We start from the raw sequence: 19,610 nt of genomic DNA on the forward strand, positions 1-19,610 counted from the left end.
CGCCAAGGCTGCCCTTTGTCACCGATTCTGTTCATAACTTTTATGGACAGAATTTCTAGGCGCAGTCAAGGCGTTGAGGGGTTCCGGTTTGGTGGCCGCGGGATTAGGTCTCTGCTTTTTGCAGACAATGTGGTCCTGATGGCTTCATCTGGCTGGGATCTTCAGCTCTCACTGGATCGGTTTGCAGCCGAGTGTGAAGCGGCCGGAATGAGAATCAGCACCTCCAAATCCGAGTCCATGGTTCTCTCCCGGAAAAGGGTGGAGTGCCATCTCCGAGTTGGGGAGGAGACCCTGCCCCAAGTGGAGGAGTTCAAGTACCTCGGAGTCTTGTTCACGTGTGAGGGAAGAGTGGATTGTGAGATCTCCAGGCGGATCGGTGCGGCGTCTTCAGTAATGCGGACGCTGTATCGATCCGTTGTGGTGAAGAAGAAGCTGAGCCGGAAGGCAAAGCTCTCTATTTACCGGTCGGTCTACGTTCCCATCCTCATCTATGGTCATGAGCTTTGGGTTATGCCCGAAAGGACAAGATCACGAGTACAAATGAAATGAGTTTCCTCCACCGGGTGGCGGGGCTCTCCATTAGAGATAGGGTGAGAAGCTCTGTCATCCGGGAGGGGCTCAAAGTAAAGCCGCTGCTCCTCCACAACGAGAGGAGCCAGATGAGGTGGTTCGGGCATCTGGTCAGGATGCCACCTGAACGCCTACCGAGGGAGGTGTTTAGGGCACGTCCAACCGGTAGGAGGCCACGGGGAAGACCCAGGACACGTTGGGAAGACTATGTCTCCCGGCTGGCCTGGGAACGCCTCTGGATCCCCCGGGAAGAGCTAGACGAAGTGGCTGGGGAGAGGGAAGTCTGGGCTTCCCTGCATAGACTGCTACCCTCGCGACCCGACCTCGGATAAGCGGAAGAAGATGGATGGATGGATGGAGGATTTGCAAATCATTGTATTCCGTTTATATTTACATCTAACACAATTTCCCAACTCATATGGAAAAGAGGTTTGTATATACATGTATATATATATATGTGTGTGTGTATGTATGTATGTATGTATGTATGTATGTTTTTAGTCATATCCTTTATATGTATTTCATCAACAGGGGCCATAGTCCACAGCTTCCTGTTTCTTAAACACATCGCAGAGAACTCAAAATAAAATGTTCATGTTATGTACATTGTATAGGTTCCACGCTATGAGTACATGTCTCTATGACTACATTACTGCATGAGTACATATCTCTATGAGTACATTAGATAGATAGATAGATAGTACTTTATTGATTCCTTCAGGAGAGTTCCTTCAGGAAAATTTAAATTCCAGCAGCAGTGTACAGAGTTGAGATGAATTTAAAAAAGTAAAAAGTCTAGCACTGAACAGGCTCCTCTGGCTACTGATTACTGTATTGAGAGTATTTTGTATTATGCAGATGTATTACTGCATGAGTACATAACTGTGTTACTATATAAATATTTGGTTACATACATATATATATATATATATATATATATATATATATATATATATATATATATATATATATATATATATATATATATAAATATATATATATATATATATATATATATAATAAATGGATGGATAAATGTTGTAGTATATTTATAAATCAAATGCATACAGTAAATAGATAGATAAGTGGTGTAGTATATTTATAAATCAAATATATACAGTAAATAGATGGATAGGAGTAGCCGTATGATCTTGTGACTCGATGACGTCACTGCTGCAGCACGTTGCACGCATTGTTTTGTCGTGACCGCGCTGCACGCGGCAGCGATGCGCGTTCGCGACAGAGAGATTTGCGCGGCCTCGTTTAAATAAACCGGCTGGAGCCGGTAAGAAGCTGCTTAAACATTGAAACGTTGAACTAAATCGGTTGAAGCCGGTAATTTACTGCCCGAACAAACCGGTAAGTCGTGACGGTTAACGGTAACATTTCTTTTCTCCTTGGAATGGCAGTCAAATGTTCGTTTGAGCGATGAATCATCGTGTTGTTGAAGGTAATATTGGAATATCTGTTACGTCATCGCTCATTGACACTCATGTGGTTTTATAAATACGACATGTTAAATGTACCGTCATTTAAAATACTATATGTTCCACAAGTATTATTTTATAAATACTACATGTACCACAAGTATAATTTTAAGAATATTACATGTACCACAAGTATAATTTTATAAATATTACATGTACCACAAGTATTATTTTATAAATTTTACATGTACCACAAATATTATTTTATAAATACTACATGTACCACAAGTATTATTTTATAAATGCTACATGTACCACAATTATTATTTTATAAATATTACATGTACCACAAGTATTATTTTATAAATACTACATCTACCACAAGTATTATATTATAAATGCTACATGTACCACAAGTATTATTTTATAAATATTACATGTACTACAAGTATTATTTTATAAATATTACATGTACCACAAGTATTATTTTTTAGATATTACATGTACCACAAGTATTATTTTATAGATACTACATGTACCACAAGTATTATTTTATAAATACTACATGTACCACAAGTATTATTTTATAAATATTACATATACCAAAGTTATTACTTTATAAATATTACAGGTACAACAAGTATTATTTTATAGATACTACATGTGCCACAAGTTTTATTTTATAAATACTACATGTACCTCAAGTATTATTTTATAAATATTACATATACCAAAGTTATTACTTTATAAATATTACAGGTACAACAAGTATTATTTTATAAATACTACATGTACCACAAGTATTATTTTATAAATATTACATATACCAAAGTTATTACTTTATAAATATTACAGGTACAACAAGTATTATTTTATAGATACTACATGTGCCACAAGTTTTATTTTATAAATACTACATGTACCTCAAGTATTATTTTATAAATATTACATATACCAAAGTTATTACTTTATAAATATTACAGGTACAACAAGTATTATTTTATAGATACTACATGTGCCACAAGTATTATTTTATAAATATTACATGTACCACAAGTATTATTTTATAATTACTCCATGTACCACAAGTATTATATTATAAATGCTACATGCACCACAAGTATTATCTTATAAATATTACAGGTACCACAAGTATTATTTTATATATATTACATGTACCACAAGTATTGTTTTATAAGTATTACATGTACCACAAGTATTATTTTATAAATATTACATGTACCACAAGTATTATTTTATAAATACTACATGTACCACAAGTATTAATATTATAAATATTACATATACCTCAGTTATTATTTTATAAATATTACAGGTACCACTAGTATTATTTTATGAATATTACATGTACCATGAGTATTGTTTTATAAGTATTACATGTACCACAAGTATTCTTTTGTACATACTACATGTACCATAAGTATTATTTAATAAATACTACATGTTAAATGTACCTTGCTTTGAAATATTACATGTACCACAAGTATTATTTCATAAATACTACATGTACCTGATGTATAGTTTTATAAATATTACATGTTAAATGTACCATGTTAGTCCTTTGAAATACTACATATACCAGAAGTATTGTTTAGAAATATTACATGTTAAATGTACCATTTTCGTCCTTTGAAATACTACATGTAGCAGAAGTATTATTTTATAAATATTACATGTATCGCGGAAGTCCTTGGAAATACTACATGTACCAGATGTATTATTTTCTAAAAACTACATGTACCAGAAGTATTGTTTTAGAAATATTATATGTTAATTGTACCGTGCTAGTCCTTTGAAATACTACATGTACCACAAGTATTATTTTATAAATATTACATGTACCGTGGAAGTCCTTTGAAATACTACATGACCAGGTGTATTATTTCATGAATATTGCATGTACCAGATGTATTATTTCCTAAATACTACATGTACAAGAATATTTTTTTTACAAATATTATATGTTAAATGTACCGTGCTAGTCCTTTGAAATAGTACATGTACCACAAGTAAGATTTTATAAAAACTACATGTACCGTGGAAGTCCTTTGAAATACTACATAACCAGGTGTATTATTTCATAAATATTGCATGTACCAGCTGTATTATTTTATAAATATTGCATGTTAAATGTACCACGGTAGTCCTCTGAAATACTACATGTACCAGCTGTATTATTTATAAATACTACATCTACCAGAAGTGTTATTTTGTAAATACTACATGTATCAGCTGTAAATACAGCTGGTACATGTACACATTTACTTACATACATACATACATATATATACTGTACGTACATACATACATACTATACACACACGCACATTTATATACATACATACTGTACAAATAAATAAATATATATATATATAAATGGGTATATATATTAGGGCTGCAACTAACGATTAATTTGATAATCGATTAATCTGTCGATTATTACTTCGATTAATCGAGTAATAATCGGATAAAAAAGACAAACTACATTTATATCCTTTCCAATACTTTATTTTTAAAAACCGCATACTAGCACCATGTCCTTTCGACTTGCCAAACATAACAATAACAAGACAAGTGTTAGAAAAATGTTTATTTTTTATTTTTATAAAGTTCACCATTGTCATGCACAATAGCGATAATTTTGCTTAGGAGAATTTCAAACCTGCCTACTACCTATTCCAACCATTCTGCAACGTTGGAGGCTGAAGTCTTTCCTCTAGTGGCAGGGTCGTAAGGCAGATTGACTTCATGTTCCATTCTTCTCCAATGTAGTGGCATGTATTGCCAAGGTAGGCTACACTTGTCCACACATCAGTGGTCAGAACAATTTTGCTCTGGGTGGCTTTAATGTCAGTTTACACTGATTGAAATGTCTGCTCATACTTCCTCTCCATCAGTTTGGTAAAATAGGTCCTTGAGGGAAGAGTGTAACCAGGGTTGAGGACATAAATCATTTTTCTGAAACCGTCATCCTCCACCATTGATAGTGGCCTCATGTCAGTTACCAACATATTTAGGACACTATCAGTCAGTGCAGCCGCTTGCCGTGGTGTGCACACCTTCCTTTGTACCAAGTCTCTAATGCTGGCTTGTTTCTTTCTGAAATGAGAGAAACCATATCATGAACGTACATAGTAGCATCATTTACATGTAACTCAATACATACTTAGTTGATTTATTTAATAATTTCTGATGTAAAAGGCACATTTTTTCATATCATGGTGACTGCTGCCTAGTTTTTCTTGTTATATTGTTATTTTTACTATTATATTTTTATTCTTATGGTGATTTTTTATTTTTATTCTTATTGTAATATTTTCTTTTTTCATTTTTTTTTTCATTTAAACCCCCGTTATTTTCTTTTTAAATTCAATCTCAATTCTGTACACTGCCGCTGGAATTTAAATGTTCCTGAGGAAACTCCCTGAGGGAATCAATAAAAGTAATATCTATCTATCTATCTATCTAGGAAACTCCCTGAGGGAATCAATAAAAGTAATATCTATCTATCTATCTATCCATCTATCTATCTATCTATCTATCTATCTATCTATCTATCTAATTACACCACCACATTAAAAAAAAGCTAAATGAAATAAATGGACATTGGGGATGCAGCATACACCAATAATAACACAGAAATGTAACTCATCGGATCAGAACCGAATCAGATATTGTACACGTATCTGTTGTGAATAATAAAGGATTCCTTTTAGGCTGCCTGTGAATAATAGCATGAAATATTCCAGCACCTTCATAACGTTTAGTTATACTAAAGCGTCACTCGAGTCTAAATAGATTTATATAGCTTTATTGGGTCCGGCTACATTGATCCATTATGAAACCAACCTGAGATATTTCTGTCCGTTTATTGCCTTAAAATAATCTCCTCGTTAACAACATATTAAAAACACACAAAGACGGACACAACGGATCAATGTACTCGGACTATGGACTTACGTACCGTTAGTTTTTCTCTTCATCCATGGATCCAACATGCTTCCTGTTCAGGTGCTCCCGAAGCGATGTCGTACTTCCGTGCCACGCGAAGTCGATGCTGCACGTTTTGCAGGAAACTGTCTTCTTTGCATTGTTTAGGGTGAAAAATTCTCACACTTTTGACGACTTAGGTCGTAGACTTTTCTCCATTGCACTTACACTGTCGCTCCTGTTTTCCTCCGCCATTTTTCGAATGTTTCCAGACAATTAATACGGCTTGGTCACGTAAGCTGCACATGACACATCATTGGCTGGCTTACTGCCGCCGCCCTGGTGCTGTTTTGTACTTTTTTGTTCTTATTTTGATTATTGTTTCTCAGCTTTTTGTAAATGTTGAAGTTCCTAAATAAATGTTTAGGAAAGAACACTGCATACATCCAACGAATCGATGACTAAATTAATTGCCAACTATTTTTATAATCGATTTTAATCGATTAGTTGTTGCAGCCTTAATATATATATATATATATATAAAGGCTGCAACAACTAATCGATTAAAATCGAGATATATATATATGTGTGTGTGTGTGTGTATATATATATATATATATATATATATATATATATATCCATCCATCCATTTTCTACTGCTTATTGCCTTTCGGGGTCGCGGGGGGCGCTGGCGCCTATCTCAGCTATATATATATATAACACTATATTGCAAAAAGTATTTGTCCACCTGCCTTGACTCACATATGAACTTGAAGTGCCATCCCATTCCTAACCCATAGGGTTCAATATGACTTTTGCAGCTATTACAGCTCCAGGGAAGGCTGTCCACAAGGTTGTACAGTGTGTTTATATCTGCTGGGAAGGCTGTCCACAAGGTTGCTCAGTGTGTTTAAAGCAATTTTCCACCATTCTTTCAAAAGTGCATTGGTGAGGTCACACACTGATGTTGGTGGAGAAGGCCTGGCTCTCAGTCCCCGTTCTAGTTCATCCCATAGGTGTTCTATTGGATTCAGGTCAGGATTCTTTGCAGGCCAGTCAAGTTCATCCACACCAGACTCTCTCATTCATGTCTTTATGGACCTTGCTTTGTGCACTGGTGTACAGTCATGTTGGAAGAGAAAGGGGCCCGCTCCAAACTGTTCCCACAAGGTAGGAAGCATATAATTGTCCAAAATGTTTTGGTATCCCGAAGCATTCAAAGTTCCTTTCACTGGAACTAAGAGGTCTAGCCTAACTCCTGAAAAACAACCCCACACCATAATTCCTTCCTTCTCCAAATTTCACACCAAAATGTAGCGTTCTCCTGGCAACCTTTAAACCCAGACTGACTGGTCCATCAGATTGCCAGATGAAAAAGCGTGATTCATCAGTCCGGAGAAGGTGTCTACACTGCTCTCGAGTCCAGTGGCCACGTGCTTTACACCACTGCATCCCACACTTTGCATTGGACTTGGTGATGTATGGCTTAGATGAAGCTGCTCGGCCATGAAGCTCCCTGGGTAGTGTCCGTGGGCTAATTGAAAGGTCACATGAAGCTTATTGATCTGTAGCAAGTGACTGTGCAGAAAGTTTTTGCACTATGCTGACCTCTCTGTCAGTTTACGTGGCCTACCACTTGGTGGCTGATTTGCTGTTGTTCCCAAACTCTTCCCTTTTCTTAGAATAAAGCAGACAATTGACTTTGGAATATTTCGGAGCAAGGAAATTTCACGACTGGATTTGTTGCACAGGTGGCATCCTATGACAGTTCCACGCTGGTAATCACTGTGAGCTACCCATTCTTTCACAAATGTTTGTAGAAACAGTCTCCATGCCTAAATAATTGATTTGATACACCTGTTGTTGGGCCAAGTGATTAGTGATTTTCATAATTTGGATGGGTGGCCAAATACTTTTGGCAATATAGTGTACATACAATACTTCCTCGGTGAAAGTAATTGTACTTTGATTGTAAAAATGAAAGTAGTACAATATGATGGAATCCTTTGTACTTTGGCTGCAGAATTGAAGTAGTAAAATATGATGTAATACTTTGTACTTTGACTGCAGAATTGAAGTAGTAAAATATGATGTAATACTTTGCAGAATTGAAGTAATAAAATATGATGTAATACTTTGACTGCAGAATTTAAGTAGCAAAGTATGGAATACTTGAACTGCATAATAGAAATAGAAAAATATGAGTACATTGACTGCAGAATTGATGTATTACAATATGGTGTAATACTTTGACTGCAGAATTGAAGTAGCAAAATTTAATGCATTACTTTGTACTGACAGCAGAATTGAAGTGATAAAATATGATGTAATACTTTGTACTTTGACTGCAGAATTGAAGTAGTACAATACATTGTACTTTGAAGTGGTGCAGATGGTAAAGTGTGTTCTCTTTGCAGCCATGAAGGACTTCTTCACTGGCCAGGGTTGCTTGGGTCCAAGTTTTTACCCAGAAGTGCCTGATGGTGGCTGGGGCTGGGCTGTGGCCATGGCCTTCTTTGTGGTGGAGATCTGCACCTATGGAACCCTCAAGAGCCTGGGCGTCTTTCTCCAGGATCTGATGGAGGAGTTTGGGGAGAGTAACAGCCGGGTGTCGTGGGTCATCTCCATCTGTGTCTTCATTTTCACCTTCACTGGTGAGTGTCACTTGTCACTAGTTGAATTTCTTATTATTACAATCAAAGGACAGCAGTCTTTTCCATCATTTTCTAATAGAAGTGTTTTGCCTCACTTACAATGACAATAACAAATTGTTTTTCATGAGCTGTGGACTAGTATTTACTTTTGGTAGGTATTTATTGTCATTGCACAAGTGCAACAAAACTTTGTTTTCAGCACAAACCCGTTAAATATTAGACAAACAAACAGTGTACAGGGTTACAAAACAGGTTCGCTGATGGGTCGCCACAAGGCGCCCCGTAATAGATGGGAAAAAGGTTAGTGCTGGGTGAGGATGAGTAAAGAAATACTATCTAGACTGGGCTCTTAAGGGGGCCCAGTCTGGAGTGGGAAAAAACTACATAGCAAAGCACATATGCATATTACAATATACAACTGTAGACTTGCAACAGAGGGCAGGGAGTGGGGACCATAGTGGAGGGCTGCAGCTGTTCAGGCGCTGCCCAGCCGTCCATCACTCCTAAGGGATTTGCGTCAAGGGCGTTGGATGGGCGGGGAGGGGTGTATGTGTGTGTGGCGTATATTTTTTGTCGATGCATGTGTGTGTAAATCTGCCGCGTGTCTCTGTTCCGCGGCCTTGATGTTGTTGCAGCCGCCAGTCATTCCAAAGCCAACAACAACAGATGTGTGTCCATGCGAGACAAGAAGGGAGTTTGTTGTGTCGTCGCCGCACTGTCCTTCGGGAGAGTCTCCAAGCCAGGGAAACAATCCAACTTAGAATGTTTTGTATGCTAGTGAAAATAAAAAATTCTCTTTAAATTGTCTATGACTGGTCCTCAAAATTATCCTGCGGGGCAGACAGTCCGATGTTATCCAAATCACAAACACATACACACAATGTTGTAACGTGAAGACGCGCATCATCACAACATAAAAGGCACAGAACTCCATTTCAAAAAGAGAGGCAAAACAAAAGTAGTGAACAGAAGGACAAAATGATAAGTAAATCACAACATAAACGGCACAGAACTGCATTTCAAAAAGAGAGGTAGAACATACTGTAAGTCGTGAACAGAAGGTTCACTACTGCTTCTCCGTGATAATGTCGGACAAGCAGAAATTAACAAAGCCATGTTTGTTTACCGCGGAAGTCTGCTATTCCCTTAGCACCTGCAGTGAGTGAACTCTCTCCAAAAGATGGCGCCATAGCACAAATAACACACCTGTCTGTTCAAGTTATGTTCTGGGCATGTCCAATTATTCCGATTGAAGGTGTGATGCAAGAAAATGCTCGTTATAATCAGAAGATTGTTTTTTCATTTTAATCCCGATGACGATCCTGTTACCTTCTCACCGGTTCACCCACAGCTCCCCTGTCCGCCGTGCTGAGCAACCGCTTCGGCCATCGTCTGGTGGTGATGGTGGGGGGCTTCCTCATCAGTCTGGGCACCATCAGCTCTGCCTTCGCCAATTCCATCAATGAGATGTACGTCACCATGGGTGTGGTCTCAGGTACGTGGCAGCAAGCACCTGTGTTGTTGGCAGACCCTTTGTGAGCTGCCACTAGTTCCCTAAGTGCTGCTGGTTTTTCACCTAGTGGGAGAGGAAGGAAGTTAAGTGTGAATTGGTCAAGGGCGTTAACTTGATATTTTTCTTGGACAGAAAGCACTGCTAGCATGTCTGTCTTTTCACGGAGCACCGCTAACTGCAGCATCCCTCTTTCTCTCCTCGTCTCTGTTTTTGTCTTTACATGCCTTTGTCTTGCAGCTGCTGTAACAAGGTCCAGCATCCGCCCACCAGCAGCCGCACCTTGATCAGTGTTCCTACCATGCGGCCTTCTTCTTCTCTCCTCTGTCCTTACAGGCCTTGGCCACTCCCTCGCCTTCCTGCCCACCCTCACCCTTCTGGCCCAGTACTTCTCCCGGCGGCGAGCCCTCGTCACCTCGGCTGCTTCCTCCGGAGAATCTTTCGCCATGTTTGCATTTGCTCCAGGTCAACACACACTCACACCTGATCTACAGAGATCCAAAATTCAGGGTGCTAAACAGTGTGTGCAAAATATCAAATGGTGTGTACTATGGCTGGGCGATATTGGCTTTTGTTATTATGTCAATATTTTTAGGGCATATCGCGATACACTATATATATTGCGATATTTTGCCTTAGCCTTGAATGAAGACTTGATGGATATAATCACAGCAGTATGATGATTCTATGTGTCTGCATTAAAACATTCTTGTTCATACTTTATTGATAAATGCTCATTTTAAACGTTCATACAGAGAGGGAATTCACAACTAAGTCAATTTACCAAAACTGTATATATTAAACAGTTATTAAGCAGTGGCAAATACATTCATATCATTTCCAAAACAGAAAGTGCAAGATTGTCAGAGACATTTTAAAACAAGCTATTAGTGCACTTTTGTGCATGATGTCACTAAAATGACATATCAAAACAACACTAAATTAAAGTGCACTTTCAGTACAGACCACTACAATAGTTCAAAACAAAGTTCACTTTTGTGCATGATGTCACACAAGATATTTCAATAAGTGTCACATAAAAATGAGCTGCATATCAAATAGTGTATGTCCTACAGTGTTGATCTGGAAATCGTTGCTTCTGCATTTTGTGGGTGTGGCACCGAACGGAGATGTTGACATGCACAGTTTCATGCACTCTTCATTCTGTAGCAGGTGACTTTTCAAATAATGCTTCAAATTAGCTGTGGTGCTACTTTTTGTAGAAACGCTTCTGCCGCATAAATGTTCGACATATTCCTGCTTGTAGCCAAACCACCGCCAGACTATGGACCCCCTGCTGTTTTTCTTGGGAATGAATTCTTCCTCCATTTGTTACCAGATTTGCACCTTCTCTCTCTCGTATTACCACTTGCACCACACCGCTAGCATCACAGCTACCTCTCTGCTCTGCGGGAGTGTATAACGTTAATCACGCGACAGTATGCGACGTGTGTAAGAAGGTGCGCTTGTTTTAATTCTCTGAGAGAAGGAGACATAAGAAAGAGTGAGATGAGCCTGTAGTGTAATGCCAGCAGCTAAAAGTAACAGTGTGAGAACGTATACTCGAATATCATGATATAGTCAGTTTCCATATCAAACCCGCGATATATTGAGTATATTGATATATCGCACAGCCCTAGTGTGTACTATTTGTGCTCCAGGTCAACACACCTGATCTACTGAGATCCAAAGTTCTAAACAGCATGTGCAAAGTATCAAAAAGTGTGTACTATTAGTAAGCATGTTGCGTCTGATCTCCAAAAGCCGAAGGCAGTGAAGTTGGCACGTTTGTAAATGTTAAATTCAAATCTTTTTCAACTTATAGTCAATTGAATAGACTGCAAAGACAAGATATTTCATGTTCACACAGAAACTTTGTTTTTATTTTGCAAATGGTCAGGAACTTAGAATTTAAAAGGCAGCAAAACATGTCAAAAAGCATTTTTACCACTGTGTTACATGGCGTTTCCTTTTAACAACACTCAGCAAAGGTTTGGGAACTGAGTAGACACATTTTTGGAGTGGAATTATATCCCATTCTCACTTGATGTACCGATTAAGTTGTTCATCAGTCTCCCTTCTGCTATTTTAGCCTTCATATTGCACCACGCATTTTCAATGGGAGACAGATCTGGACTACAGGCAGGCCAGTCTAGTACCCGCACTCTTTTACTATGAACCCACGCTGTTGTAACACGTGGCTTGGCATTGTCTTGCTGAAATAAGTAGAACGTCCATGATAACGTTGCTTGGATGGCAACATATGTTGCTCCAAAAGCTGTATGTACCTTTCAGCATTATTGGTTCCTTCACAGATGTTTAAGTTACCCATGCCTTGGGCACTAATACACCCCATACCACCATAGATGCTGACTTTTACACTTTGACCCTACAACAGTCCGGAAGGTTCTTTTCCTCTTTGGTCCACAGTTTCCCCCAAAAATTTGAAATGTGGATTCGTCAAACCCAAGAACACTTATCCACTTTGCATCAGTCCATCTTAGATGAGCTTGGGCCCAGTGAAGATTTTCTGGGTGTTGTTGATAAAGGGCTTTGGCTTTGCATAGTAGAGTTTTAACTTCCACTTACAGATGTAGCGACCAACTGTAGTTACTGACAGTGGTTTTCTGATGTGTTCCTGAGCCCATGTGGTGATATCCTCTACACATGGATGTGGCTTTTTGATGCAGTACGGCCTGAGGGATCCAAAGTCTGTAATATCATGGTTTACGTGCAGTGATTTCTACAGATTCTCTAAATCTTTTGATCATTTTACGGAGCGTAGATGGTGAAATCCCCAAATTCCTTGTGATAGCTGGTTGAGAAATGTTGTTCTTAAACAATTTGCTCAGGCATTTGTTGACTAAGTGGTGACCCTCGCCCCTTCCTTTGCGGAATGACTGAGCATATCCTGGAAGCTGCTTTTATACCCAATCATGGCACCTACCGGTACCCAATTAGCCTGTTAATCTGTGGGGTGTTCCAAACAAGTATTTGATGAGCATTCCTCAACTTTCTCAGTCTTTTTTGACACTTGTGCCAGATTTGTGAAACATGTTGCAGGCATCAAATTCTAAATGAGCTAATATTTGCAAAAAATAATAAAGTTTCTCAGTGAGAGCATGAAATATCTTGTCTTTGCAGTCTATTCAATTGAATATACTGTAAGTTGAAAAGGATTTGCAAATCATTGAATTCTCTTTGTACATTTAAAAACACAAAATAATAAATGAATGTTAGAAAGTAAAGAAGACTACAGGTAGTTGTGTGAGTAACTTGCATCTTGGTTATAGAAAGAAGTTCTGAATAAATGAATGTTGAAAAATATTTATGAAAAAAAAAAAAGAATTAAAAAAATATAAAAAGTCATAAATTAAACTTGCATCTTAGTCCTAGAAAGAAGTTCTGAGAAGTCTTCTGTCCTCTGGTCTGCAGTCTTGACCCGACTGAAGGATCACATGGGTTGGCGCTGCTGCCTCCTTCTCCTTGGGATTCTTCAAAGCGCCGTTCTGGCTTGCGGTCTTCTTCTTCGGCCAATCGTCATACAGCCTCCGCCGGACAAGGAGGATGGTATAGCGGAGGCCTCGGTCTCTCTGAAAGAACTGCAGGCTGCCTATGAGCTGGAGAACGAACAGACCAAAACCTCCATCAGTTCTCAAGTGTCTGCCGGCTCAGAGGACTCGGGCATCACTTCACTCTCGTCCTCCAACGTTGAGTTGAGGGTGGTAGGAGTTGAAGCCCAGCTGGACGGGGCTATGCGGGACAAAGAGGACCAGGAAGCGTCCTGGGACACACCTCTCCAACCTGAGGCTGAGCCAGAACTTGCGGGTCCTTCTGGACCCCCCAGACCCAAACTTGTGGACTTGTCTGTCCTGAAGGATGGTGCCTTCATCTGCTACTCGCTCTTTGGTTTGTTGGCCACTCTGGGCTTCTTCGCCCCGCAGCTCTACATTATCCAACTGAGCAAGAGTCGCGGCGTGGACTCCAGCACGGCGTCCTGCATGCTGTCCGTCATGGCGGTTGCAGACATCTTTGGTCGCCTGTCCATCGGGCCGGTGCTGAGCAAAGCGCGCTGCAGAAAGACCCTGGTCTTGTTGTGGTGTGTGATGTCCCTGTGCCTGGTTCTAGTGGCCTTTACCCTGGTTTGGGACTTTTGGGGCCTGGCGGTCTGCTGTGCTCTCTATGGCTACTTCCTGGGCACCGTGGGCTCCACGCACATCCCCATGCTGGCAGAGGAGGACGTGGTGGGCGTGGAGAAGATGGCGTCCTCTGTGGGCGTCTACGTCTTCATCCAGAGCTTCGCTGGGCTTGCTGGACCGCCACTTGGAGGTAGACTTTTTCACTTGTCCCTTGGGTATGGCCGAGTTCTCATCTTGACATTTGTGTGCAGGCGCGCTGGTGGACCTCAGCAACGACTATGGCGCCGCCTTCTACTCATGCGCTGTCGGCATGGGACTCGCCGCCGTCTGCCTGGCTCTGCTTGGACCCGTCAAGTCTGGCAGGTGTCCCATGCGTGCATGTGGACCGGAGGAGGACCTGGACTCCCAGGTGGAGTCTGTCAGATGTCCCACACGTACATGTGGACCGGAGGAGGACCTGGACTCCCAGGACAGCGGGCAGCCCGACTTTTTGGAGGTGGATTTGGCAGTGGAGGACACGCCCGTGAAGAAAAATCCTTGTGTGGCATGAAGACAACAAAGGGTTGTGAAGAAAAGTCCTTGTGTTGCAAGAAGTCAAAAAAAGAATGTGAAGAGGGAGTTCTTGTGTGGCATGAAGACAACAAAATATGTGAAGAAGAGTTTTTGTGTGGCATGAAGACAACAAAAGATGGGAAGAAGGGTCCTTATGTGGCATGAGGACAACACAAGGAAGTGAAGAAGAGTCCTTGTGTGACATGAAGACAACAAAAGTATGCGAAGAAGAGTCCTTGTGTGGCATGAAGACAACACAAAGAAGTGAAGAAGAGTGTTTGTGTGACATGAAGACAACAAAAGTATGCGAAGAAGAGTCCTTGTGTGGAATGAAGACAAAAGATGTGAAGAACAGTCCTTGAGTGGCATTAAAACAACCGCAGATGTGAAGAAGAGTTCTTGTGTGACATGAAGACAACAAAAGATGTGAAGAAGAGTTCTTGTGTGGCATGAAGACAACAAAAGGATGTGAAGAAGAGTCCTTGTGTGACATGAAGACAAAAGATGTGAAGAAGGGTTCTTGTGTGATATGAAGACAACAAAAGGATGTGAAGAAGAGTCCTTGTGTGGCATGAAGACAACAAAAGGATGTGAAGAAGGGTCCTTGTGTGGCACAAAGACAACAAAATGGTGTGAAGAAGAGTTATTGTGTGACATGAAGACAACAAAAGTATGTGAAGAAGAGTTATTGTGTAGCCAAAAGACGTGAAGAAGGGTCCTTGTGTGGCATAAAGACAATGAGTCCTTGTGTGGCATGAAGACAACACAAGGATGTGAAGAAGAGTCCTTGTGTGACATGAAGACAACAAAAGTATGTGAAGAAGAGTCCTTGTGTAGCATGACGATAACAAAAGGATGTGAAGAAAAGTTCTTGTGTGACATGAACACAACAAAAGGATGTAAAGAAGAGTCCTTGTGTGACATGAAGACAACAAAATATGTGAAAAAGAGTTCTTGTGCGGCATGAAGACAACAAAAGACGTGAAGAAGGGTCCTTGTGTGGCATAAAGACAATGAGTCCTTGTGTGGAATGAAGACAACACAAGGATGTGAAGAAGAGTCCTTGTGTGACATGAAGACAACAAAAGTATGTGAAGAAGAGTCCTTGTGTAGCATGACGACAACAAAAGGATGTGAAGAAAAGTTCTTGTGTGACATGAACACAACAAAAGGATGTAAAGAAGAGTCCTTGTGTGACATGAACACAACAAGAGATGTAAAGAAGAGTTCTTGTGTGGCATGAAGACAACAAAATATGTGAAAAAGAGTTCTTGTGTGGCATGGAGACAACAAAAGTATGCGATGAAGAGTCCTTGTGTGGCATGAAGACAACAAAATACTGTAATTGTTGAGCTTTATTCCAGAGTCTGACAAGCTACTCAAGGACACCAAAGAACATCATCTTTACATGCCTTGTCACTCATGACACACCATCAGCACCTCTCAGGAAACATTACAACTACACACACTCACACACTTCATCTTCATCACCATCACCGCTCAACATGCAAACATAGACAATGAACATTATTACTAACACACAAGAAACAAACACACACAAAACAAAAAAACACACAAGAAACACACACACAACTAACAAACATACACAAGAAACAAACACACAACTAACACAAACACACAAGAAATAAACACACACAACAAACGAGTGCACAAACCAGCCTTAAACATTAGCATGAAGAAACAAAGTATATACAGTATATGAAAATATTGATATGAAAATATTCATATGACAATACTTATATAAAAATATTCATATGAAAATGTTTACATAAATATATTAAAATTAAAAATTTATATAAATATATTCATATAAAAATATGTATACACAAATATTCATATAAAGATATTGATGTACAAATAGCTATATAAAAATATTCATATTCATATAACAATATTCCTCCAATCTATGCAGACAAAATAATTGTCATATTCATAATCAATTCTTGTCCTTATTGAGTCACATGACCTTTCTTCTAGAAGCCTGATAAACTTGATGTTGAAAAGATGACGTGTAGAAATATTCTATTGTTTTACTGCAATATTATATTGTCTTACTGCAATATTATATTATTTTACTGCAATACAATCATGTCAACATTTACACTTTTGTAACATGTTGATTACACAGCTATAACTACACACATGTCTACTTCTATAACTACACACATACTGATATAACTACACAAATGTTGTACTTATATAACTACACACATGTTGTATACGTCTATAACTACATACATGTTGTACTTCTGTAACAACACGCATGTTGTACTTTTATAACTACACACATGCTGTACTTCTATAACTACACACATGTTGTACTTCTATAATTACACACATGTTGTACTTCTATAACCATACACATGTTGTACTTCTATAACCACACACATGTACTTCTATAACTACACACATGTACTTTTATAACTACACACATCCTGTACTTCTATAACTACACACACATAGTTCTATAACTACACATATTCTACTTTTATAACTACATACATGTTTTACTTCTATAACTACACACAGGTACTTCTATAATTACACATATGTTGTATACTTCTATAACTACACACTTGTACTTATGTAACTACACACATGTTGTACTCCTATAACTACACACATGTATACTTCTATAACTACACACGTGTAGTTCTATAACTACACACATGTTGTATCTTCTAAAACTACACACATGTTGTATACTTGTATAACTACACACATGTACTTATATACCTACACACATGTACTTATATAACTATACACATGTTGTATACTTTTATAACTACACACATGTACTTATATACTTATACACATGTACTTCTATAACTATACACATGTATACTTCTATAACTATAAACCTGTTGTATACTTCTAACAGGTGTATAGTTATAGAAGTGCACACATGTACTTATATAACTATACACATGTGGTACTTACATAACTGCTCGCATGTTGTACTTCTACAACTACACACGTGTTGTACATCTACAAAAGCTAAAGGCAGTGAGGTTGTCACGTTGTGTAAATGGTAAATAAAAAGAGAATAGAATGATTTGCAAATCCTTAAATACAACATATTTCATGTTCACACTTAGAAACGTTGTTATTTTTTGCAAATATTAGTTCCTTTGCAATTTGATGCCTGTGAGAAACTTGAGGAATGCTCATCAAAGACTTATTTGGAACATCCCACAGGTGAACAGGCTAATTGGGTACCGGTAGGTGCCATGATTGGGTATAAAAGCAGCTTCCACGAAATGCTCAGTCATTCCACAAAGGACGGGCAAGGGTCACCACTTAGTCAACAAATGCCTGAGCAAATTGTTTAAGAACAACATTTCTCAACCAGCTATTACAAGGAATTTGGGGATTTCACCATCTACACTCCATAAAATGATCAAAAGATTCAGAGAATCTGTAGAAATTACTGCACGTAAGCCATGATATTACGGACTTTGGATCCCTCAGGCGGTACTGCATCAAAAAGCCACATCAGTGTGTAAAGGATATCACCACATGGGTTTAGGATCACTTCAGAAAACCACTGTCTGTAACCACAGTTTGTCGCTAAATCTGTAAGTGAAGTTAAAACTCTACAATGCAAAGCCAAAGCCATTTATCAACAACACCCCGAAACGCCGCCGCTTCGCTGGGCCATAGCTCATCTAAGATGGACTGATGCAAAGTGGATAAGTGTTCTGTGGTCTAACGAGTCCACATTTTAAATAGTTTATGAAAACTGTGGACCAAAGAGGAAAAGAACCATCTGGACTGTTCTAGGGTCAAAGTGTAAAAGGCAGCATCTGTGATGCTATGGGGGTGTATTAGTCCCCAAGGTCTGTGAAGGCACCATTAATGCTGAAAGGTACATACAGCTTTTGGACCAACATATGTTGCCATCGTTATCATGGACGCCCCTGCTTATTTCAGCAAGACAATTCCAAGCCACGTGTTACAACAGCATGGCTTTATAGTAAAAGAGTGCAGGTATTAGACTGGCCTGCCAGTAGTTCAGACATTGAAAATGTGTGGTGCAATATGAAGGCTAAAATATCAGAAGGGAGACTGTTGAACAACTTAAGCTGTACATCAAGCAAGAATGTGTGTCTCCTCAGTTCCCAAACCTTTACTGAGTGTTGTTAAAAGGAAAGGTCATATAACACACTGGTAAAAATGCCTTTTTTGACATGTGTTACTGCAATTAAATTCTAAGTTCATGATTATTTGCAAAAAAATATGAAGTTTTTCTGTGTGAACATAAAATATCTTGTCTTTGTAGTATATACAATTGAATATAAATTGAAAAGGATTTGCAAATCATTGTATTCTTTTTATTGACCATTTACACAATATGACAACTTCAATGTGTTTGGCTTTTGTATCACCACACCAAGCATACAGTACATCCATAATTAGTACTACACATATTTTATACACCCACAGTATAGATACACCTGATTTGTAGATCTACATGTTTATAGATCTATAATTTGACAACTTGTATGGATCAAGATATCTATTCTGTGATAAAAAGCTGCTGATTGTTGCATCCAAAACTTGAATTCGTTGTCACTTTGAAACATACTTAAGTGATCTACTGATGTATTTATTGTTTTATTTTTTAATGAATAAAATATTGTCACTCATGTTGACTTTTATTGTTTGTAGTTACATATGATAACTGAAGTAATACACACACATATTTAATAAATAATATATATGTGATAACTGAAATAATAAACACATATTTAATTAAACATTTGATAACTGAGGAATGTGAGAG

At 38.6% G+C, this 19,610-nt stretch overlaps 1 protein-coding gene across 2 annotated transcripts; it reads left to right on the plus strand.

Annotated features, from left to right (window-relative positions):
* Positions 1-1,793: 1,793 nt before the first annotated feature.
* slc16a6b (solute carrier family 16 member 6b) lies at positions 1,794-19,473 on the plus strand. 2 transcript variants are annotated; one of them, XM_061905982.1, is made up of 6 exons: positions 1,794-1,929; positions 8,366-8,602; positions 9,954-10,097; positions 10,449-10,577; positions 13,548-14,441; positions 14,503-19,473. In XM_061905982.1, the coding sequence occupies exons 2-6, from the start codon at positions 8,368-8,370 to the stop codon at positions 14,799-14,801; spliced, it is 1,701 nt and encodes a 566-aa protein (XP_061761966.1). In that variant the 5' UTR covers positions 1,794-1,929; positions 8,366-8,367; the 3' UTR covers positions 14,802-19,473. The 2 variants fall into 2 exon arrangements, with proteins under 2 accessions (XP_061761966.1, XP_061761965.1); XM_061905981.1 differs by having other exon boundaries at positions 1,828-2,020.
* The last annotated feature ends 137 nt before the right edge of the window (positions 19,474-19,610 follow it).

Source organism: Nerophis ophidion, linkage group LG07 (genome assembly GCF_033978795.1).
Source record: "Nerophis ophidion isolate RoL-2023_Sa linkage group LG07, RoL_Noph_v1.0, whole genome shotgun sequence".
NCBI classification, from domain to species: Eukaryota; Metazoa; Chordata; class Actinopteri; order Syngnathiformes; family Syngnathidae; genus Nerophis; species Nerophis ophidion.

What these genes read in the sequence shown, in the direction of transcription:
- slc16a6b (XM_061905981.1), top strand. Translation starts at nt 1,999, where the DNA reads ATGAATCATCGTGTTGTTGAAG. An exon ending in CACCATGGGTGTGGTCTCAG is followed by an intron (nt 10,098 to 10,448) that starts GTACGTGGCAGC and finishes CTGTCCTTACAG; the next exon opens with GCCTTGGCCACTCCCTCGCC. An exon ending in CATGTTTGCATTTGCTCCAG is followed by an intron (nt 10,578 to 13,547) that starts GTCAACACACAC and finishes TCTGGTCTGCAG; the next exon opens with TCTTGACCCGACTGAAGGAT.